The 23,397-nt window shown below is 57.4% G+C and overlaps 1 protein-coding gene across 2 annotated transcripts in view; it reads right to left on the bottom strand.

Annotated features, from left to right (window-relative positions):
• SRCIN1 (SRC kinase signaling inhibitor 1) overlaps positions 1 to 20,771 on the bottom strand; it is a 77,098-nt gene extending 56,327 nt beyond the window's left edge. Inside the window, exon 1 of one of the 2 annotated variants that reach the window (XM_025361816.1) lies at positions 20,531 to 20,771. In XM_025361816.1, coding sequence (XP_025217601.1) covers positions 20,531 to 20,552 — 22 coding nt within the window. In that variant the 5' untranslated portion in view covers positions 20,553 to 20,771. Of the gene's footprint in view, positions 1 to 19,339; positions 19,571 to 20,530 lie in introns of those variants that run through there. The other variant, XM_025361814.1, reaches the window with a different exon arrangement.
• Between the last annotated feature and the right edge of the window lie 2,626 nt (positions 20,772 to 23,397).

Below are 23,397 nucleotides of genomic sequence, written 5' to 3' on the forward strand. Positions count from 1 at the left end.
CAATAGAGGGAAAGAGGCAGCTGGACTGAGGATTGGAGACAGGGGGCTCCTGCCTAGCTCCTGGCACGGGGGAGGGGGGGTGGCCAGAAACTCTGCACCTCCCCACAGTGATCTCCACTCCCTGCCAGCCCAGCACCACCCCCTGAATGTCAGGCTCCAATTCAGGAAGAGTCTGCCTGGACTAGGAGGGAAGACAAAGAGGAAGGGGGAAGGGAGCCCACTGGACAGAAGGCCTGAGACAGGGCCTGGGAGGAGCTGACTTGAAGGCATGGAGGAGATGGCTAGAAAATAAAGACTCCTGGTGACTGGGGCAGGGCACTAGGGACACGGGGCAAGGCCAGGCAAGTTGTCTCCAAGGAACACCAGCTCCCCTCCCCACCAAGGGTGACAAGGAGGACAGAGAAGAGGGTCGAGGCCAGGGGGCATTGAGGCCATCCTCCCAGCGTGGGCCCTGCTCACTTCCTGGGCACTGTAGTGGACAGGGGCGGGGGAAGATGGACAAGGCAAGAGGTGTCAGGTGGTTCTTGGCAGGTGACACACCTGTTGCCCCCCCCCCCCACCTCCCAGCCCTGATCTATAAAGCCACCATGGAGAAGGGTCTGGAGCAGGCTGATTTTTCTCACCACACAGCAAGGGAAACTGAGGCTCAGGGAGGTTGAGTGACCTAACCTGAGTCACCACATGGACTCCCTTCCCCAGGGGTGGGGGTAAGAATGGGGACTAGGACTGTGGCCTATGACCCTGTGGTTCTTCCATCCCCCTGCCGGGGGATCCCACCACCCGCTTCCCAAGCTCCACAGAAGCTGGGCATCCAGGTGGGATGGGGGATGATGGAGCCCTGGAGGACTTTGGGGACCTGAGAGGCTGTCACATGTGTGCCCCTGACCCACTGTCTGGGCAGGGGTAGGAGCTGGGGTATAGCCCTGGTGGGAAGGGAGGGCAGGAAGCGCTCAGGGTGAAGACACCAGCTCACAAGCCCACAGGACATGGGGCTACGAAGGGAGGCTGGGGAGGGTGTGGGGTATTGCCAGTCACAGCTTTGTGCAGGCAGAAAAACACAAACCAATATGTGCAGATTTGAAACCTACTGAAGGTCACTTAGTTGGTAAATGAGTTGGAATCTAATGAAAGGACCTCTTCCAGGCTGGGGGAAGGCACTGACACCTGCCTAGGAAGAGCGGTGAGGCTGGGGGCCTGGGCCCTGGCTGCTACTGGTGGAGCTGCTGGGACTTTCCATGGGAAGAGCAGATTTGAGGGGGTCAAGCTCCCTGTGGGTGGGCGCCCGGGGAGTGGGGGGGCATCAGATCCTTCCCCGGCCCAGCTCTTCCATCCCAGGCTGATGGCGTCCACTTGCACAGAACGGGGCACTCCCACAGCAGGACCCTCTCCTCCCTTAGATTGGGGCCTCCTGACGGCAGAGGGGCCATTCCACCCAGAAGGGCAGAATTGGGTGGGGTCAGGAGGCCCACCAACCACATCAGGAGTGGGATGGGGTTCTGGGGACTCTTAAGGATCCCAGGCTTGGCCTCGGTGCCACCTCCACCAACTGCACTGGCTCTGCGTGACTGTGGAGTCCTTGCTTCCTTCTGCTTGTAGTTGTCCCTTCCCCAGGGCCCCAGGCCACACAGCACAGCAGCTCTCAGACCCTGGCAGTGAGGTGGGGCCTCCCCTCAGCTCTCATCTCTCAGGAAGCGGTGGCCCCCTCCTTACCCGTCACTGTGATGGGGAAACCACAGTGCTCTCTCTCCAGCCAGATGCCTTTCCCAGGCAGGAAACCAAGGTCCAGAGAATAAGCCTGACCCAATCTGTAGGAGCTGAAGGCAGAGCCCAAAGTGGAACCCAGGGGTCCTGGCCCTCAGGGACAAGGATTTTTCCATTCCACGATACCACTTTCCAGAAAGCAGCTGCTTGGGGAGCCCCTCCCTAGGCCACGGGCCCCAGGAGGACAGACTAACAACCTCCTTAGGAAGGATCAGCAGCAAGACAGAAACACCGCAGCAGGCTGGCCGCCAGGGAGATAAGCTGGGGCCCACGGCCCAGTGATGCCCCCAGCCCAGGGGGATGCTCTCCACACAGAAATCAGGGTCCCCGCAGGGCATCCCAGCTGCACATTCAGACAGGACTCCCCATCCTTGCAAAATGTGCAAGTCAGCCCCTTGCCCAGAATTCCAGAGATACAATCCCCCTTCTTCCCCCAGTCCCTCCTCTCTCACAGACAGCAGGCAAAGCTGTGACATTACCAAAAACCACTGCATCCACTGACTAGTTATGTGCCCTTGAGTAGGTCAGGGGACGCTCAGAGCCTCAGTCCTCTCATTTGCTTTTTTTTTTTTTTTTTTTTAAAAAAAAAAAAGAAGAAGAAGAAGAAGAAGCAGAAGAAACAGAAGCTAATAACAGGCAACAGGCATGCAGACTGCAGACCCCGGGTGAGCGAAGTCAGTTCCTTCTGATCTACCCCCGAGCCCGATTTCCTTCCACTCACTGTCGCAGTTCTATCAGACCCAGGACTGTGGGGCTGTGATTTTTGACTTCTAATGAAAATCTGGGCCGGGCGCGGTGGCTCAAGCCTGTAATCCCAGCACTTTGGGAGGCCGAGACGGGTGGATCACGAGGTCAGAAGATCAAGACCATCCCGTCTCTACTAAAAAATACAAAAAACTAGCCGGGCGCGGTGGCGGGCTCCTGTAGTCCCAGCTACTCGGGAGGCTGAGGCAGGAGAATGGCGTAAACCCGGGAGGCGGAGCTTGCAGTGAGCAGAGATCCGGCCACTGCACTCCAGCCTGGGCGACAGAGCGAGACTCCCTCTCAAAAAAAAAAAAAAAAAAAGAAAATCTGGCTAATTGGCTTCCCCGAGAAGGAAGGGGACAGAGATATGGAGGACAGCATGTCACCCCCAGTCTGAAGCTGGAGCTGGAAAGGCTGGGAACAGCCCTGGCATGTGCCCACGCGGCACTATGTTAACCAGCTAACTCCTGTGTGGCAACTCCGCTGCTCACGCTCCCAGGGAAGGTGTCCTGTCAGCTCCACATCTCCTTGGAGAAACAGCCAAGGGGAACACAGGCCAAGCGGGAGGGGAGGAGGGAACACTGGAGGGTGGAAAGGGAGGGGGGCCGGTACCTGTCCTCAGCTCTGCCATCATTCTGAGGAGCCTGCCAGAGCGCCTTCTCCCCAAGGGGCACTCCAGCCTGAGTGCTATGCCCCTCTGTGTGTGAAAGGGATCTTTCCCCCACCCTGCAGCTACCTCTGGCTGAAAGCATGCCCAGGGGGAAGCATCTTGTTTCCAGGGGAAGACTCCAATCTGTTGGAAGTGAGTGGTAGAAGCCCCACCCACCACCCTGCCTCCCCATAGGGAAGCATTTTCAACACCAAGTACTCATCAACGGGCTCATCAGTATTGGGCAGGAGACTCAGCCTTGCCCAGATGTTCTTGATATACTTCTCAGAGACACCACCTTTCATGGGGAGAGGCTCTCCCTAGGAGGCCTTGTCCCAGCCCCATGACCCTAGCACTCAGACAGCTCCCTCGGCCGCTAGAAACAGCAGGGTTCCTCCAGGTTCCCAGCACACCCTCAGTCAGACACATCGCCCAGGCACACACATCTGCTCACTCATGCTTCTATGTCAAACCTGTGCACCTCGCCTGGCTGCCCAGTACTTGCTGACTGACATGGGTCCAGCCACAGCCTACCTCACCTGCACGCTCCACCTGACCTCAGGTGACCTCAGGTGATCCACCTGCCTCGGCCTCCCAAAGTGCTGGGCGTACAGGCGTGAGCCACTGCGCCCAGCCATGATAACCACTCCTGAACACCCACACATATTCATCACACTCTACATGCAGGGGTCTACATACCTGGGCCCACCAGGGTGCCCCACTCTGCCACCTTAGATGCCACGTGGACAGGGTGCCATGCCAGTCCACGCAGCTCATGCAGGGCATCTGGGGCCCGCTAAAGTGCCAGGTAGATGCATCTCCAGCTTGGGGTGAAAGACAGCGGGGACTTGCCCATCCTGAGTCCCTCATGGAGGCGACATCTTCAGCTCCTTTTCCTCTTTGCTAGGTTCGGGGCTCCCTTGCTGAGGTGTTTACACAATGTCTTAAAATAGAGGAGTCGGCCCAGTAACCTCAAGGCCACCCCACTCTGACCAATGCTTAGCCAACGGGATGATGGTCATGAGTGAGACCCTCCTCTGGGAGCTGGGTGCCTCCAGCCCTCATCCCACCTCTATAGGTGCTCAACGCCTCCACCAGGGCGAGGGGGGCCGGAGGGCCTTTGCCCAGCTTCCAGCTCTGCTGATGGGGAAGGACAGAACTGCTGGGACCCAAGGCTTAGCTCTCACCTCATGGGTTACTTTATCTGCCACCCTGCAAGCTAGCTAAGAACAAACAGCCGAATCTGCAGTCCATGATTCTCTCTCCCTAGGGACACCCCGTTAGTATCCCGAGAGACTCTGAAGGATGGGGCGAAGGCAGCCTGGTTCAGTTTGGAGAAGGTAGGACACTTGGCAAGTCTCCTGCTTGGCCTCTGGATCCAGGCAGTCTTTGGAAGCCAGGGCCTGGTCAGATACCAGGGGCATCTTGTGGAAGTTCTCTTTGTTGTCTAACCTGAGCCCTCCCATCAGAGCAGCATCTGGGAAGGTGGAGCACAGGCTTCAAGGCAGGGGAAAAATAAACTGTCTCCCCTTCTGCGAAAGACACAAATACTCCCATCCTCCCTTCTCCAATCCACACATCCATCTTGAGTGACGAGGTTTAAACACAGCATCGCGCTTGCTGGAACCCCTGGGAAATATGGACCAGCCATGAAATGATAACCACTCTTTTTCTTGAGACAGTCCCGCTCTGTTGCCCAGGCTGGAGTGCAGTGGTGCAATCTCGGCTCACTGCAAACCCCTCCTCCCAGGTTCAAGCAATTCTCCTGCCTCAGCTTCCTGAGTCGCTGGGACTACAGGCCCGTGCCACCACACCCAGCTAATTTTTGTATTCTTAGAGACAAGGTTTCACTATGTTGGCCAGGCTGGTCTCAAACTCCTGACCTCAGGTTATCTGCCCACCTTGGCCTCCCTAAGTGCTGGGATTACAGGCGTGAGCCACCGTACCCAGCCATTATAACAACCCTTGAACACCCACACATATTCATGATGATCTGAAAGGGCTCGTGCAGCCATCATCCTCTTCATTCTCACAGTCACCTTGTGAGGTTGCAAACTGCTTATTTTACAGGTGAAGAAACTGAGGCTCAGGAAGGAGTGACTTGTCCAAGGTCAGAGTTAAGTGGAAGAGGCTGGTCTCAACTGCGGGAGTGCTTAGCCCAGGTCCTTCTTCTTTCCCCTACTCCCTGTTGCCCCTGAGGAAGATACTGATTCTGCCACCAGGTCATCTGTGAGTACTCATCTAAGCCATTCAGCCAGAGTCCCACAGGTCCCCTCTGTCTGTCCTACTCCCTAAGAAGAGAACACTGAAACAATCCTCCTTCCCAGCTAATCTTGGGCGCCATCTACCCAGTCCTTTTAGGGAGAGTCTATTCCCCAGGGCTGGAGGAGAGGGAGGAAGCAGAGCCACCCCCAGATCACAGAAACCCAGGCTGGAAGTGGGGGTCCCACAGTCCTGAAAGACCTTCTGGGGGACCCACCTTTCCACAGACCTCCTCGCAGCCTTCTTGTACCTGCGCTGGATATGAAGCCCTCCCAGCCCCTACCACAGGCTGTGCAGAGACAGAACTGCAAATCAGGAGCTCCAGCCAGTCAGGTCTTGGATACTTCCAGGAATGGAGAACTCATTACATCCAAAGCACCAATCATCTTGTGGGGTTTCTCCTTCCTTAAAATGAGCCACAGTCTGTGCCCATGGCCCTCAGGGGAACCTGGGGGAAGGTCATGACCTCTCCCTTTGGAGCAGAGTGGAGGCTCCTGAACCAGAACCTTCTGTCATGAGCCCTCAGGTCTTTCCTGTGTGGCCCAGCCCCGCTGGCCATCTGTACTGCCCTTTGTTGGGTAAGCCCTGTGTCACCACCTCTCTTGGCTGGTGGCCTTCAGAACTGCTCTAATGGTCCAGATGAGGTCTGAGCAGCACAGGTGACTCCTGTCTGCTTCTGTTACTAAAGTGTCTTCGCAAGTGCCCCTCCTGCCCACACAGCACGTGTGCCAGGAAAAACAAATGCTCAGGGCCTAAGAGCCCTGTTCCAGGGCCAGAACATACCTTCCTCGCCCCCTGCCCCTAACTCTCAGGCCTCCCGCAGCCTTAGACCTCAGGGGCCAGCCTGACTTCTGCCTCCTGGGAGGGGTGAAGTTCCTGGCCCAGTCGGCTGAAACTGCTCCTTCCAGTCACTTCCATTCACCTTCTGGTGCCTGGCCTTGCTAATGTCACTCAAGGGGTCTGGTCTGAATCTCAGCATCTCCCAGCAACTATGTTCCTCAGAGCCCCAGCTCTAGACACCAAAGGGTGTGCCCGGGAGTCTGAGTGGGCAGCCTGCTCTGCCTGGAATTCTCGGGCTAGTGGCCTGAGGCCCAGGATGCCCCTGTCTGGCAGCCAGTCACTCTGAGAACTGGAAAACCACAAGCCCACATGATAATATCTGAGGCATATTAACCACACAGTGCTTCCTCCTTGCTAACCTACTTCCTCCTCCCTGCTCTGCTGCCAGAGGGCCCCAGGCTTGGAAGGAAAGGCTCCCTCACCCTCAGCTGCTTCCCTGCAAGTGCCCCATGTCTGCATCCCATGCTCGCACAGTGGCTAATTCTGGTGTCTCATCAGACAGTAATTATGGGGGAATCAGCAGTGCCGTCATCTCTGCAGCTCAGCACCTGTCACCACGCCACCATCCCCAGGCTGCTGGGATGGGACCGGAAGCTGAGGGAGGAGGGGTGTGCTGGGGTGAGGGGCATCTGCACCTTTCCTGCTTCTGCAGTCCTCACTTCCCCGCCCTGCCTCCCCAAGGTGAGCAGTACACTTCAACCAGGTGGTCACCAGCCACACAAGTGCTCCCTGTTACCCGGGGCAGGTACTGAAAGCAGGTGCCATGTGTCCCATGTATGCATCCCCATGACCAAACAGAACAGGCAGAAGGACACAGCAAGTCAAGGCTCAAATCTCATCTTGGGCACTTGCCATACGTGTGACCTTGAACAAATCATTTCAGTCCTCCAGGCCTCAGTTTCCCCAATGGCAAAATGGAGAAAACAGCGCCTCCCTTGTGAAGACGGGAAGAAATAAGGTGTGTAATAGCACAGTGCCTGGCACATGTGTGGTCATGTAGTCATTCAACAAGCAATTCATACACAGTTACTTTAATGTGTTAGGCAATAGGGGGATGCCAAGATGAATGAGATGATTTAGCAAGGATCACACTGTGGCTACACTGAGGCACAGGCTTTCTTTTTTTTGTCGGGAGGCAGGGATGGCTAATGGTATTTTGTTTTATTTCTTTGAATTTTAATACCTCTAAGGAGCACAGGAAGTGAGGTAAGGAAGGGCGGGCTGCAGAGGCAGGAAGGCACCCCTCTCCTCACCACAGTCCCCACCATTCCCTATCATCCTCATGCATCGCTTCCCTCATTTGCTGCCCCTGAAGGTACTGAGTTTGCTGCCCCCACAAGCAAAAGTAGGCTAATGGGCTTAGTTATGTCCAGAACTGATGACTGTTCAAGAAAGGTTACATTAGGAGCCACCAGAGGTTTGACAGTGCTCCGGGAGATCGGAGGGGCGAGCCCAGAGGCGGTTGTGGGGAAGGGCATTTCAGGGAGGAGCAGGAATGGGAGGTGATGAAGAGGAGCCGAGCCGCGGAGGCAAAGGACCACAGGGGAAGAGGCCAGACCCAAGGGAGCTGCTGGGGCCCCCACCTGGCTGCAGCACGGACTCCTCAGGAGGAACAGGGTGGGGGAGGAAGGTGATGAATCAGCGTGAATTCTCCACGGCGTTGGGCCAGAGGAGCCCTGCTGCCGGAGTGCAGAGGGAGGCAAAGGTGCACCAGGGAATGGGGTGAGACCCACACAAAGCTTCAGGTGAAGGCGGGGTGGGGGGTGCGGGGAGTGGAAGGGAGGGTGTAGGGCTGAGGCTACCCTGCTAGAGACTGGGACTCTCTCTCTGACCTCAGGCATGCTACTTAACCCCTCAGGTCTGTCTGTCTCTTCTCCCACAAAACAGTCAGCAGCAGTGAGCTCACAGGACAGTTGTGAGGATGAAATGAACTAACGCGTGTACAGTGCACAACCCAGCATCTGGCTCCGAGGAAGCACCCGATAAATACTGGCCATCAGTATTTTCATTATTACCAGTGATGATTTTTCTTCTCAAAACTCAGCAATGACTAAATGAGCCCCATCCCCTGAAAGCCAACAGAGGGAGCACAGGTCTCTTCTAACCAAAACCAGAGTCAACAGTGAGGGACTGACCCCGGTGTCCACTACCATGGTGGCCTCCTCCCGACTCCCACCCCCTACACCCTCAACAGGCATTTCAATAATCCTTCACAGCACTCTTTCAAAACCCATCCATGTCTTATTCCACTCTGGCTGATAAAGCCAGGACAGGGGCTGCTTCACCTTTTTGCAGAGGTAGAAAGTAAGTCTTGTAAGGTACTGAGCTCCCCATCACCGGGGGTATTCCAGAAAAGGGTGGATGAAAGAGACGAACATTCGGATCTCAGAGGCCCTTGCGCTGGCCCCCTCTGCCTGGTTCACTGCCTGAGCCCACCCTGCAGGCTGAGCCTTGGCCCCTCTGCTGTTTGTGTGGAGAAGCGGGGTAACTCACGCGAGCAAGGAGGGAAGAAAGGGCTCCAATTTCAAGTCTCTCCTCGTTCTCCTGGCTTCTCCCGGCAGCAGCCGAGGATGGGGGAGGGAGGGGAGCAGTGTCGTTGCTCTTTTAGGAAAACGGTAATTTTAATTAAGAGGCAGACAAACGAGCGCTCTGCAGATTGTCTCAGAGCAAAGTTATTAAAAAGCCATCAAGGCGGCGGCAGCCACAGTGGCAAGGAGAGCTGCCTCCCCCAGCTGCCCACCTAGATTGTGGCTGAATAGCAGTTCAGAGAACTGGAGAAGGGCTGGAGAACATGGGACCTGAAAATAGCCCCTCTCCTAAGAAGGTAGGGCAGCACCCAGATACGACCCAGGTGCAGCCTGCCCAACCCTGGGCAGTAGGTGGGGATGCAAAGGGTACCTGCAATTAGGCAGCCCCTGCTGTGGGCCAAGTCTGGGCCCATCACTTCTTTTTCTTTACTCTTCTCAACAATGCTGCCTGGGAGGTGTTCTTGTACCACTTTATAGGCACAAACACTGAGGCTCAGAGAGGGAAAGTGGTCCAGGTTCACACACCTAGGAAATGGCTGAAGTGGGGGTTTGAACCCAGGGCAGGCTGACTCTCAAGTCCAATGCTCCAGGCTGCTGGTCCTGGGCCCAGATTTGGGGGCAGGGATGGCTTCCCCCGCCTATACACCCTCCTCCAGCCGGGCTCTTTGATGTCCTCTGAAGCAGCCTCAGGAGCAGCCTAATAATGTTACCCTTAGTCATCAAGGTCACCAGGGACTTGGAGGCCAAGTAACTGCTTGCTTGGCAGGGTCACATTATGAGGGGGACATTCCACAGGGACATAAAGTTACAAAAGAGCTGCCAGCAGGGGGAGCAGGGGCAGATAGACAGAGGACAGGCCCCCACAGCCAAGAAATCTTCCAACTCTTCAACCTCTACTTGCTCAACACTTAAGCAAAGCATCCAGGAACCTATCTGCCTTGGTTGCTGTTAGACTCTGAGCCTAGTCCAGTGCCTGGCACAGGGAAAGTGTTCAATAAGTCTTCTCCCCCTCCACCCCCAAGACAGAGTCTTGCTCTGTTACCTAGGCTGGAGTGCAGTGGCACAATCTCAGCTCACAGCAACCTCTGCTTCCTGGATTCAAGCAATTCTCCTGCCTCAGCTTCCTGAGTAGCTGGGATTACAGATGCCCGCCACCACACCAGGCTAATTTTTGTATTTTTAGTAGAGACAGGTTTCACCATGTTGGCCAGGCCGGTCTCGAACTCCTGACCTCGTGATCCGCCCGCCTCGGCCTCCCAAAGCGCTGGGATTACAGGCGTGAGCCACCACGCCTGGCCTTCAGTAAGTCTTTATTGAATAAATGGATGAATGGATGAACAAGCAAACAATTGAATAAATGAAATGAGATCACAAGTTTGCATGTGACTATAAGCTAAACAAAACGGTCCCATCTTCTCCCATCCCCCACCCTCTGGGCATCGCTGGAACATGGACATCCTCCCATAAGAGGTGCCCCTTGCTCCTGATCCCTCTCCGAAGACCACAAGCCCCCTCGGCAGAGGATTCCCGCCTCTTCTTTTCACCCCAGCCCCAGCTTACATGGTGGCTTTGCAGCCTGCACACACATGTACATGCACGCGTGCTTGTACACGCACACTCACTGACATGCACACACGTGCACATACAGACATGTTCTCTACCAGCCAAAGTGCCCTCCCCAGAGTCAGGTATCTGCTGCCCCCTCCCCTGGCAAAGGCTGGGCCCACCAGGGATAGCCCCCTCCCCATTTCTGGCCCTCCAGGCTGGGGAGGAGCATCTGACTACAGAGAGCTGGCGGGAGGGGGAATCATGGGGGGCCTCCCTCCTCCTGGCTTACTAACCTGGAGACTTTAAACAGAGGGAACAGAGTCCTGGAGGCTTCCCTCCCGCCGCACGCTGGAGCCCTGGGTGAGGGACAGGAAAGGAGGAAAGTCGTGAATGAATGCCCAGAAAGGCCCGGCTGCAGCAGAGGAGCTGGAGAGAGGAGGGGTCGGGGCAGGGGCTCCCAAAGTGGGCCGGGGCAGGGGCAGGGCCATGGGCCATGGGCCATGAGGTTGGGGGAGGTGAAGCAGGTACAGAGCAAGGCAGAGCCTTAGGAGCTCTCCCTTTGGGGCCCCCCAGGGCAGACAGGATAGAGATTGGGTGTCATAGGAAGAGCAGGGACTGAGGGGGTAGAGACACTGGTGCGAGACAGACAGGGGGACGAACAGCAGGACAACACAGAAAACATGGGGTCCCCAGAACTGGGTTCCCAGGACAGACAGCCAACAAGCCACGCCTGGTTCTCCTCCCAGAAACAGGGGGAGATGCTTTACTGGGGTGCTCAACCTAGACCCCAAATGATAGCCCGCCTACCTCCCTCATGCAAGGTTATGCCATTCTGGAAGGTTGATGGCTTCAGGGTCAGAGAGGCTTGCCATAATTGTCCCGGTGACAACCCTCTCCCCAGCCTAAGAGACCCCCATCTGCTCCACTCCCCACTAACCCTGAGATAGCCCCGCTTCCCCTGCCTGCGTTAGAGACAGGCATTTCCCACCCAAAAGGCACTCATAGGTTCACACTGTGCCAGGAGCACAGACGTGCCTGAAGTCCTTCACTTAGCTACTGCCTCCACGCCCCCAACCCTCAACCTGCCACGGCAGGTCCCCTGCAGCTGTCCACCATGCCCCACCCTGCAGGGAAGTTCTTTCTAAACCTACTCCACCTCCCTCATGCTGCAATACTGATTAGCCTTTTACCCTGGGGCATGCAGCAGTAAGACCTTTCTTGCCTGGAGACACTGTGGCCCACACCCACTCAGGCACAGCCCTCCCTTGGCTGGCTCAGACCCATCCATACCCACAACACGTCTGGCTACAAGTATTCTCAGAGCCCCCTGCCAATCTCATGGTTCCAATTTTCCCACCGATTACCTAAAACGTCGACATCCCAGGGAGAAACAGCTGTTGGGACACGGACTGGGAGAAAATATTAAGAATGCTCACTAATGTGTCTAGCCCCAGAGGGCTTCCTGGATGAGGCAGTGGGAGGCACAGAAGTGAAGGCTCAGGAGCTCCAGCTTCCTTCTTACCACCAGCCCTTAGTGGCAGCTCCAGGGGCCCAGCCCCAGACAGGCTGAGTTGAGGATCTGGGTCTTAGAAAAATCTAGGCCGGGCGCGGTGGCTCAAGCCTGTAATCCCAGCACTTTGGGAGGCCGAGACGGGCGGATCACGAGGTCAGGAGATCGAGACCATCCTGGCTAACACAGTGAAACCCCGTCTCTACTAAAAATACAAAAACTTAGCCGGGCGAGGTGGCAGGCGCCTGTAGTCCCAGCTACTCGGGAGGCTGAGGCAGGAGAATGGCGTGAACCCGGGAGGTGGAGCTTGCAGTGAGCTGAGATCCGGCCACTGCACTCCAGCCTGGGTGACAGAGCGAGACTCCGTCTCAAAAAAAAAAAAAAAAAAGAAAAATCTAAAGAGGTTTCTTATGTATGCCCTTTCCTCAGTGGAGGGAGGACCCTATTCAATTATTCAGTCAGACACAGGAAGAGGAGGAAGATAAAGATGTGACTATTTATTGAATGTCTACTATGTGCCAGGAACTCTGCCTAAATTACCTCATATAATCCTACTACCCACTCTGTGAGGAAGCCACTGTTATGCCCTCGATCTACAGAGACGGAAACTGAGCTTCAGAGAGTGAAGCAACTTGCCCCAAACCACACAGCGAATGACTGTCAGGGCTGCAATTGCAGCCCAGAGCTGTCTGACTGCAGACCCTGAGCTCCTGACCCAGGAGCTAAACTGTCTCCTATCCACCCTCCCCAGTCGTTGGCTGTCTTCCTTTTGGTGGCCTCTGGGAAGTTCTGCCTAAAGTCTAACCTCTTTCTATTGGATGCTCCAGCAGAAATTATCTCCTATGGGCAGCAAGGTAGAAGAGAAGATTTCTCTTCTGTCTCTGTCCCGTCCTAAGAGTGGGAGGCAGACTGTTCTAACCCAAGGCTGCCAGTGGACCAGGATTGGGGTGAGCCATCAGGTTGAGGAGACAGGCGGGTCCGGGATTTCCTGAGCTTCATCTTTAGGTGACATCTGCCTCTCTAAGAGCCCCTTCCTGCCCCTCCCACTTCCAGGAGAGAAGAAGCTCCAGGAAGCCCCGCACAAGCCCCTTCTCGTTTTACCAACCAGAAGTTCTCATAGTGCCCAGGTAGAAGAGAGCCCAGTTGTTCTGGGGTGGACAAAGTGAGAGTCTGCGGCAGTCCCCACAGCCCTCGCCTTTCCACAGAGCCCTAACTTTCCATGGATAAGGGGGCTGGGGACAAGAATGGGGAACTCATCAGGCCAGCCTAGTCACTGGGTGGGGTGGAATAGGCAGGGGACAGCCCAAGAGAGAAGACAGCAAGGCCCATCCCAAGGGCTTCAAGGAGCCATGGAAGGCCTTCCCAACAAGCTGGAGTCGTTCATTCTTCCCATAAGAAGCAGAGGCTGGTGCCTGGAGTGATGTCTGCTCCGTATGCAATTATCATGCATCCTAGGGGTGAGGGGAGACTGCAGAACACGTGCCCTGGCGATCTCCCCAGCTCTGCACAAACAGAAACAGCTAGGCTCTTTCTGCGGGGTCTCTGGGTCTGGGGTCTCTCTATAAGCTGAGTCTGGGGGCCCCTCTGTAGGTCCCTGGGTCTGGGGTCTCCAGCATGCTCTGCCAGCTGGAATGGAAAAGAAGCCAGTGCCCTGAAATGCGTGTATTTGCAGAGGTGAGAAAACCCAACTCCCTTCCAGTCTTGGTGTACTCCATACCAGGACATGCAGGCAACCGAGGCAGGTGGCCGAGGCTACCGGGAGCCAGGATAAGGCTGTGGGGGAGCTGAGCCACCAGCTTGAAGTGCCTTGTGGAAGAAAACCCGAACTGGATTATTGTCCCTGAATGGAATGGAGTGTGGCACAGCCAGTTCTGCTGGGGTGGGAGGAAAACAGTGAGTTTAGAATTCAGAGGACAGCTGAATCCTCTAGCCACTCCCTTCTCCATCCCCTGGGCTGGGAGGGCAGATGTAGGCAAGGTGTGCCTTCGGAACAGGAGGGGGGCTGTCTGTAAGGCATGAGTGTGTGTGTGTGTGTGTGTGTGTGTGTGTGTGTGTACATGTGTATGTATTCCAATATTCTCTTGGGCCAAATCTCCATTTTTTTTTCTTAGCTGAAGCTGGGAAACAGTCTTCCCACCCTCCATGTGGCAAAGCAATATTATCCAAGGGAGAGGAGGTAGAGAGAGCCTGGGAGCACTGGAAGGGAGCTTGAAGGTCCTCTAGTCCCACCCTCTTTTCTTATACCAAGGACACTGAAGACCAGAGAGGGCAACTAAATTGCCAAGGTCACACAGCAGCAGGGGAGACAGGCAAGTAGACTCCAGCCCAACGCTTGTTCTTTACAACTTACCTCTTTGCCCTAAGGAACAGAGGAGCAGCTTCTCTCTGTCTCCTCCTCTTCTCCCTCTCCCGCAGCACTGGATCCCTCTCCAGCAGGGCCCCCTGCACTCTGGCAACCACACCAGCCACACTCCTCAGGATGCCCAAAGGTCATGTGAAAGGTCATGCTGAGCAGTCCCCTGCCCCTAGGTCCAACACTAGTCTACGGGTGCTCACAGACCACTGTCATTGAGGTGAAAGATGCAAAAATACCACCAGAGGCTCCCATCCTGGAGTGGCCACATGCTGGGAGGTTTATCTTCCTATCTAACCTTGATTCCTCCTACTACAGCGTGGGCCTGCTTCCTCTCAAGCTGTCCTATGCAGAGATGGAGGCAGGGGGAGAAAAGCAGGTTTCCAGCCTCCACACCCTTCTGTTTGCCCACCCCCAGCAGACAGGATGAGGGCAGGGTGTCCCTGGGTGGCTGGGCCCCAAGCCCAGTGCATGCGTGGGGCCCGAAGGGTGGGATGAGGGAGCAGCAGCCTGGGTATGGGGGAAACAGCTTTTCTAGGAATTGCCCCTCCAAGTCCTCATCCTCTGCAAAATCCTAACTAAGTCTCAGGCTTAGACTTCTCTAAGGATTATTATCTTCTCTGGGTTCAGAGATGTCTGTCACCTATCCCATCATAATTGATTGTTTATTATCCCAACAATAAACTGATTGTTTATTATATGTCCGGCACTGTGCGGGATGTTTTCATCTGTTGTTTCATTTAATCTTCACAAAAATTCCAGGATCAGAAACGAATCTGTCCCCTGGGATGGTCCTTCCTTAAGACTAAGTCTAACCTTGATCTCTCCTGCTGCATTTCCCCTGGCCCGGTCCTCCTTGGTGGCATTTTTGTTCCTGTCTTCAGAGACTCTTCTCATGACTCAGTGACCTACATGATCTTCTCCAGGCTATCAACCTTTACCCAGCCCTGCCCCAGGAGTGGGGAGATATGTAAGTAAAAGGAACTAAGGCATGCAAGGAGGCTCTGGGGGAGGTCCCCAAGAGGTCAGGTGGGGCTGCTGGAGGTAGGGGCAGGACTGGGGTGGCAGGTTCTCCTCCCTCATAATGTCCATGACGCCTGCAGGGGGTCTGGGCCCCACCTTCTGTGTGGTAGCTAAGAGGGCCCAGAGAGGCAATGAATGACCTAGTCCTTCTCAGTAACCATCTCTGAGGCTCAGGTTTCAGCACACACATCCCTAGAGCCCAGGCGAATGGGCAAAAGTAGGCAGGGGTACAAGGGCAGGACTTGCCATGGGTTGAGCCTGGGAGGTGAAGCCAGAGGAGGAGCTCTGACACCTGGCTAAGCTCCCGGCACAGGGCTAGCAGGCCCTGGGAGGGTGCACAGCCTCAAGCCCCTCTGCCTGCTGCAGGGTCAGGCCTCCGTGGGGTTTTGCACCCCCTATTCTAGCCACAGGCAACTTTGGTGAATTCACCCACCACATGGCTTCTCTGTTTTGACCTTTTGCAGCAGGAGTGCTGAAGGCAGGGGTCTCCTCCACTACAGTCATCCCCCCACCCTGCCCCCAGCATGGCTGGAACATAGGGGCCAGACTCACCTCCCCAGGGAATGTTCAGGCCCAGCTTTCACCCCTCTGGGAAATCGGAGCAGCAAAAGCATGGGCCAATGGGCAAGGGGAGTTGGAATGGTGGGTGGGACTCTGGGCCGGGTGTGGGCGGCACCCTCCCCCTTCAAGCAGGCACCATTAATATATGCAAAGCATATGCAAATCACCCAGAAGAGAGACACAACACCGCTGGAATGTCACAAGAGACCTTGGAGATCAGCCAGCCCACGCCCCCTCATTTCACAGGTGAGGAAAGAGGCCCGCGCTGGGAAGGGACTTGCTCAAGGTCACGCAGACATCTGGGCACTGAGGAAGGATAAGAATGAGCTCTCTCGACTTAGTGCAGTGCTTTTTCCACCAGGGTCTTGTCTTTCTGCTGGGGGGTTTACAACATGGCAAAGGGGCCCCAGGGAGTGGATGGGGCTCCAGGCAGGCCCATCAGAGACATGGGTGGGAGATGGAGCCGAGAGGCTTCCTGGATGCCTCCCTTACCGCCTCTGCACCTGGAGACGGTCTGGTGGGTGTGAGGGGCAGTGCAAGGGCAGCATAGCACCTGGGGGGCCAATGGGTGGAGGGGCGGGAGGCCGGAGGTAGGCAAGGAGAAATCCGAGGGGCAGGGGAGAAGAGCAGGGAACCTGGGGTGTTTGAGGCTGGGGAGGAAGAGCCCAATGTCAGGGCAAGGTGCCCGCTGTGGTGTGGGGAGGGGGATGGCGCCCTCAACACACACACACACACACACACACACACACACACACACACACATCCCTAAGTGCTCAGCAGCCCTTCCTGGACTCTGACAATTATGGCACCTGACAGACCATAATAGTTAACCCAGGCCCATCCCTTCTGAGGCCACTTCCCCGCCCCCAACTTGGCTTCTCAACCTTCCAGACAGTCCTCGAAAGCAGGGCCAGAGCTGGGGAAAGGAAGGGGCGGCAGACAATGGGAGGGGCGGTCAGAGGGAGGAAGGGGGAGGCAGAAGAAGAGACAGGGAGACAGGGTTAGAGAGAGAGACAGCAGGAAGGGCAGCACAGGAGAAATTGAGGGGCAGGGAGCGGCAGGGGAGGAATGGGGAGACGGAATGGCACAGAGGAGAGATGGGGGAGGGGCGAAGACTGAGGGCATCCAGGGGAGCACTCTGGAGCCCAGGTATCGGGTAGAGGAACCCTGACCCCGAGGTTCTAGGCTGCTTGGCAGGAGTTAGGGACCATGCCCCTGCCCCTCTGCCCACCTCCCCAGAAACTCCCCTGGTTGCCAGGAACTCAGTCCTCCCTCCTTCACTGCCTCCCTCCCTTCCTCCCTGGGGGCAGGCACTGCTTCCCAGCCAAATCCGAAGCCTTCATCTCCGCTTCTCAGAGCTTGGAATGAAAGAAGGGGAAGCGAGTACAGCCCTTAAACCCGCTGACGGCCAGATTTTTATTATCTTTGCTCGAATGGGCCCTAGGAAGCCAATGAGGTATTCTTCAAAGAGCATCTGAGTGCCTCATTGAAGCCTGCACCTGCACCTGCACCAGCCCACCCACAGCAGGCAGCCAGGACTTGGGGGGCACAACCTGTCCCCCAACCCCCCACAAGTCCTAGAGTCCAGAGCCTCGGCTACCAGGAGCCTTACCCTCAGCAGCTTGTATCCAAGCAGGGGTCCCTAGGTCAGGAAACCAGGCTTAAAGCTAGACTTAAGTCTGCTGGGCCTCTGAGGCAGTCTCTGTCCCTCTCTGGGCCTCAAGGACATAAATTAAGGAAGAAAACAGATCTCCTTGCCAGGGCTTGGAGGAGATAAATGCTTGGGATTCCTCGAAAGAGCAGCTTTTATGGCACGCCCTGGATCCTTCCCCTGAACTCCCTGCCTGCCCAACACCCACAGGCCCCTTTGCAGGAGCGCCCCCCACCACATCTGCCTCTTCATGTGCCCGGGCCGCTACCCAGTGTGACAGACGCCATGAACTGTTCTTCCTTGAGCCCCAAACTCAGCTCCCTCCTTTCCAATCCTCAACACTGTCTCCCTTCTTTCCCCAAAACCTAACCTGGGGTGGGGGGGGGGGCTCAACAAACTGGGTACTTCAAAGAGCCCAGCCCCCTCCCTCCCAAGCACTTCCAGGGCTGGGGTTTTGGCAGAGAATGCCAAGGTTGGCATGGGCAGACGGCAGCCATGCCACCCCCACCCTCTAGCTCTGACCACACTGTCGATGCCCACAGCCAAAGAAGGAATCAATGGTTCTAATTAAACCCTTTTTCCAGGGTGGGTCCCTGGCGAGAGAGGGAAGAGGGAGAGAGACAGGGAAGAGGGAGAGAGAGAGAAAGAGACAGACACAGAGAGAGCGAGAGCGCATCAGAGAGGCCCTGCATCCCAGCGCCCAACCCAGTACTCTGCACATCTTTAAGATGCCAGGAACCCAGCAGGGATCAGGCCACGAAGACCCCAGACCCTCTGCATTAGGCAAGGAGGCAAGTAGAGGGGCGGGGGAAAGCCTAAGGTGGGGGTAGCTCTTTGAGAGGCTCATTCTAGCGACCCTTCCCCTAGTGGAGTATCCCCCTCCACTCAGCACTCCCCAAGGACCACAGTTGCCTTTTGCAGATAGAGCTCCAGGGCACAGAGAATGGGAGCCAGAAGGGGGATTTGTGCCTCCATCCCAGCCCTGAGGGTCATCACAGAGAACCAGCCATCGTGGAAAGGGCGGAAGGAGCAAGAATTGTTGTGGGGGGGACTGGACAAAGACCCTCTTGTCCCCAAGGCAGAATGGCAGGAAGCCAGGGCAAAGCCTTTGCACTTGCTGCCAATGGTGCCTGGGTGCCAGGCAGTCTGGGTGGGGATGGCAGGGTGGGGGGTAGTGGTGGTGGATCTTATTATTGGAATCCCTCCCCTTATGCCCAGAGCCCTCACCCCATCCCTTGCTTCTACCCCAGACTACTAGCTAAGTCTCTGTCCCCAGCAACTCTCAGCTTGCCTGGAGAACTCCTTCCTGTGTGAATGTTCCTTTCCGTGTCCCTGACACCTGTACGGAGTGGCCCATCACCAACCAGAACCAGCAAAACCCCTCAAATGCACCATAGCTGCTCCCCACATACAACCACACCAGAAACCATCACCATCATAGCTGCCACCAGTGGTGACAGCCTCACAATCTCCATCAAATGCATCATCAATTTTTTAAAGACCAACAAGAGGGAAAGGGACGGGAATAAGATAAACTGAGGCACGGAATTAGACAGCAAAGCAGTTGGCTCAAGGTCACGCAGACCAAGATACCAAGAGTCGGGAAGAAGGTATCCTGACGACCCCCAAAAAGTGCTCAAACCCCACCCAAAGGAACATTCAGGCCCACAAACCTGGAAGTCTGATCAGCTTCCCTCACTCCCAAGCCTCACCTGTTTCTCCCTTCCCCAAAACAGACAGCAGATCCTCCATCTCCTTTTGAAAGGCTGCTGCCAGAAACCCCCAACCCCAGCTCGGGGAGCCCACTTTCCTTAAAGTTGGGGTGCTGCAGGACCTCCTTGTCCCACAACATTTGAGGAGAGGGGCTGGGAAGATTCCCCTCCTTGCACACTTCCCCGCGCCTGCTCACCTGGCTCCCCTCGGCCCCCAGGGTCCCTCGGTCCAGCCTCCTCCCTGGGAGAGCGGGCTCTGCCCTCCGCCGTCCTCTCCCACCAGGCCAGGGCAAAGCGCCGGAGGCACTGCCAGGGCTGCATGGGGAGGCGTGGGGCTGGGGGGCGCGCACCAGCAGCCTCACACGCCCCGCCGGGCCCTGACAGCCGAGCTGCGGAGGCACCCGGCCTGTCCCCTCTGCTTCCACCAGCATCCTGCTGCCCCCACCGACAGGACTCGGAGCTGGCCCGGGAGCTTCTGACGTAGCAGGGGGGTGCGTGGGAGGGGAGGGTGGGCCACGGTGGTGCGTCCCCTTCCCAGCCCCACCCTCCACCCCTCAGCCGCCTGCAGTCCCTATCTTCTCACTCACCCTAGATGCCCTCCCCAGCTGGGGGCGCCCTCCCCTGCCCTCTGGCCTCTGCGGGGGGAGGGGTTAAGATTAAATAGCCCCTCCCTAAACCCCTCCCTCTCGTGGCCCTCCCTACTCGCTGATAGAGCGGGGAGCTGGTCCCCAGTTTCTGCAACTGCTGCTGAGGCTCAGAGGTCTCCAGGGCTAGGGCCTCGAGGTGCGGGGAGCTGGGGTGTGTGGAATACGGGCTTGTATCCTGGCAACGCGGCCAACCCCAGAACTCACTCATCCCCTTCCGTCCCTGGGGGCTGGCGCAAAGGGCCCACCACCACCATCCTAGCCCGTGCACCCCATTCTGGGAGCTGAGAGAGGGAGGCCTTTGATGCACCCCTCACTTCTCCATTCCCTTCCCCTCCCCCTGCATCCTCTTCTTCCCTCACCTCGGATGGACGCTCCCCTCCCCCTACCCTGCTCAACATCCATCCCCCTTCTTCTTCTCCTCCCCCTCCCCCCTCCATACAAGCCCCTTTACAGTTGAACCCCTCTGGCCCCCACCCCGGGGCGTCGTGAGGCCCTCCCCACCCTGCCCCCTTCTCCGGTCCCAGCACTCCTCTCGCCTGGGTCCTTCTCCCAAGCCCAGCGCACAGCGGTCCCCTGCCCCCCACACACCTGCACCCCAGCATCCCTCGCCCCGCCGGCCACCGCCTCCCGGCCCGGCCGCCGCCCCCGCCCCCGGCCGAGGGGGAAAACACACAAAGAAAACAGAAATACCTTCCACTTAAGCATGGAGGCACATTAGGGAGGAGAGAGACAGGGACATGCCTTGGGACGGAGCGTTCCCCATCGGGCGGGGGCGCGGGGGGCGGGGGCCCCGGGCCTGCCTGCCTGGCGCTCGCCCTCTCGCCGCCTCGCGGGCTCCTCGCTCGGCCCCAGCCCCGGGGCGCGGTGCCAGGCGGGCGGGCCGGGGGCGCGGGCCCCGCCGGGGTGGACCAGCTGGGAGGGCGCCGGCGGCCGGGCGTGTGGGTGCGCGCGCGCGCGGGCGTGTCACCGAGTGTGCGAGAGCGAGTGTGTGTGTGTGTGTGTGAGTGTGTGTGCGCGCGCGCGGGCCGGCGCGGGTGTGTCACTGCGGGCGGGCGCGCGCGCGGCGCGGGCGCGCGCGTGTGGCCGGAACGTACAAAGGGCCGCCCCGGGCGGAGGAGGCGGGGGAGGGGAGGGGGCACTGCGCCTTCTCGCTCCCTCCAGCAGCACGGCGGGATCCCGCAGCGCGCGGCCGGGGCCGGGCGCGAGGCACGCTCACTCTCCTCCCCGCGCCACCTGCTTCTCCCACCCCAAGTAGTGTTCGCACCACGATGGAGACAAATACGTTGACCAGGGACCGGGAACACTTGGAGGGTGGAGGACTCCTGGGTCTCCAAGCCTGGGCGCGCCTAGGGATGGAAAGGCTCTCGGGGCTGGGTGGGGAGGCGGGGCGGCGAGAATGGGGGCTCCCTTCAGCCAAGGTGACCTCGGAAACCAACAGCCGCCCCATTCCGGGAGCGCCTAGATCCTCCTCTGCTTCTGCCGCGCGACCCCTCACCCCACTGCGCCTAGAAGCGGCTCAGTGAGAGGGTCTGGGCTCCCCGGCGCCCCCTGCTGGGCCGCCTCCTGGCCCCGGCTCCGGGTTGCGGCCCCTCCTGCAGGCGTGCGCGGGAACTGCAGGCGCGCGTGCTAGCAGGGAAGTGGTCTGCGCCCCTCCGGCCAGTGAGAGCCCATGGCAGGACGCTCCAGCGACGGTCCCTGCTCACGCCTCGCTTGGCGGCGCCACTGCCGCCTCTACCGCAGCCGGCAGAGCATTAGCTCGGCTCCACCCTGCTGTCCCCCGCCCCTCCGCGTCCCACCTTCGTTGGCCTACCTGTTGGCTCCGCAGACTTCTCCAGCGCTGACCCAGACCCAGACCCAGGCCCGCACAGACACCTCGTGCTCCAGCGGCCCCCTCCCTCCCTCGCTCCGATGCTCTGACCAGTCCCTTCTCTCTCAAGCTTTCTTGAGGAGGAGAAGGTGGGCTGAGTCCCCTGTCCCTTTTATTTACTTCTGGCGTTTCCAAAAGCAGTTTAGGTGAGCAAGAGAGGGAACAGAGTACTTCTATTCACTATGGACCATCAGGCAGAGTGGCAGGCAGGCAGAGAGCCCAGGAGAGGAGACCCCACCCCAAGTGGCCCAAAAGACAAACCGGTTTCCCCACTTCCTGGTGTACCCAGTTGCAACCTTAATCTGGGCTCTCCCAATTTCCTGTCCACCCCCCCGGCCTGCCCCTGAGCCAACTACATGCCCAGCTAGGGACAAGGTCCCAGATTCCTCTTAGAGATCAATAACCAATTGCAGTAACTCAGATGCCAGGGCCAGGACCAGAGGAGAGGCCCTTCCCAGCTCCAGCGGCACAGATCAGGAAGACAGCCAAGAGCTGTGTCCTTGGACACACAGTCTGGGCACACGACCCCAGCGGCCAGCACCCTGACTTCTTCCCTCCTGGGCCAACTGCCTCTCCCTCTGCCAACTGGATGGTGCCCATCTTTTGGCCTCTGAGAGCACAGTGGGCATCCATCCAGCGCCCTGCCTGGCTGCCTGCCCAGGATGGGCATGGGAGGCAGCAGGCTCTGTGTAGGGGAGGCTGAGGGGAGGCAGGGGTAGCTTCCCCTCAGCACATGGACACCACCTCCCAGGCGGCTGGGAGCCCAGAGCTCTGGCACACGTCGCTCCTCCATTCAGACTCCCCACCCACCCACTGCACAGGACTCCTGCCCTTCACCTCCCCCCAACTCAGATTCCCCGCAAGGAACAAGATTTCTTCCCTCCCCCACTTTGTGCCTAAGGGGAAGAAAATCAGCAGGTGCTCTACCCATAATCTCTAATTTAACCCTTTCAACAGCCTGACAGAAGTGAGCATTTTCAACCCCCTATCGGAGAGATATAGCCAATTGCCCAATGTAAGAGCAGCAAAGTTGAAATTCAAACCCACATCTGCCTTACGCCAAAGCTCCCTGCCTGTCTTCTATCACCATCATCTCATAACCCTGTGGGCCGCCACAGCAGGGACAACCCCTGGGACACAAAGTCTCATAACCATACAGTTGTTAGAAGAGAACTGGGATCAGGAATGTGGCTGAGAGTTAAGATGTATAGCCATGCCATAATCAGGAAGGAGACAGGGATCTGGTCCTGTTGTGGGGAGAGTGACCTGAGGCATTACCTCTAGTTGACCATTGAAAAGATGCTTGTGCCATCGAGTGGAGATTTGCCTGCCCAACCCCACTGGCTTGGGGTGGAGTGGGAAATGTTCTGTGATGCAGCCCCCAGGGATTGGGAGCAGTTCCAAAGATGTCAGCAGAATGAAACATCCATTTTTACCCACCCTAAGGTGAGCTCGCTCATCATGAAGGCCACCTCCATAGTGAGGCGCTTAAATCAGATATATGTAATATTTTTAATTTGTATAGCTCACCTTTTAATGATGAATCCTTAGCATTTCTGATCATCCTCACAGCTGTCAGCTCATTTGAGACCCTTCTCCCCTCTCCTCCCCAAAGATGCTTTGTCCACACCCACCCCACCCAGCTGACTCCATGGGTCCCCCAGAGGGGTGAGAAGGGATACAGCTCCCTGAATAGAACCCAAAGTCCCAAGGCTGAAAGTGGAGCCACAGAACATATGGC

This window comes from Theropithecus gelada, chromosome 16 (assembly GCF_003255815.1).
Source record: "Theropithecus gelada isolate Dixy chromosome 16, Tgel_1.0, whole genome shotgun sequence".
NCBI lineage: Eukaryota > Metazoa > Chordata > Mammalia > Primates > Cercopithecidae > Theropithecus > Theropithecus gelada.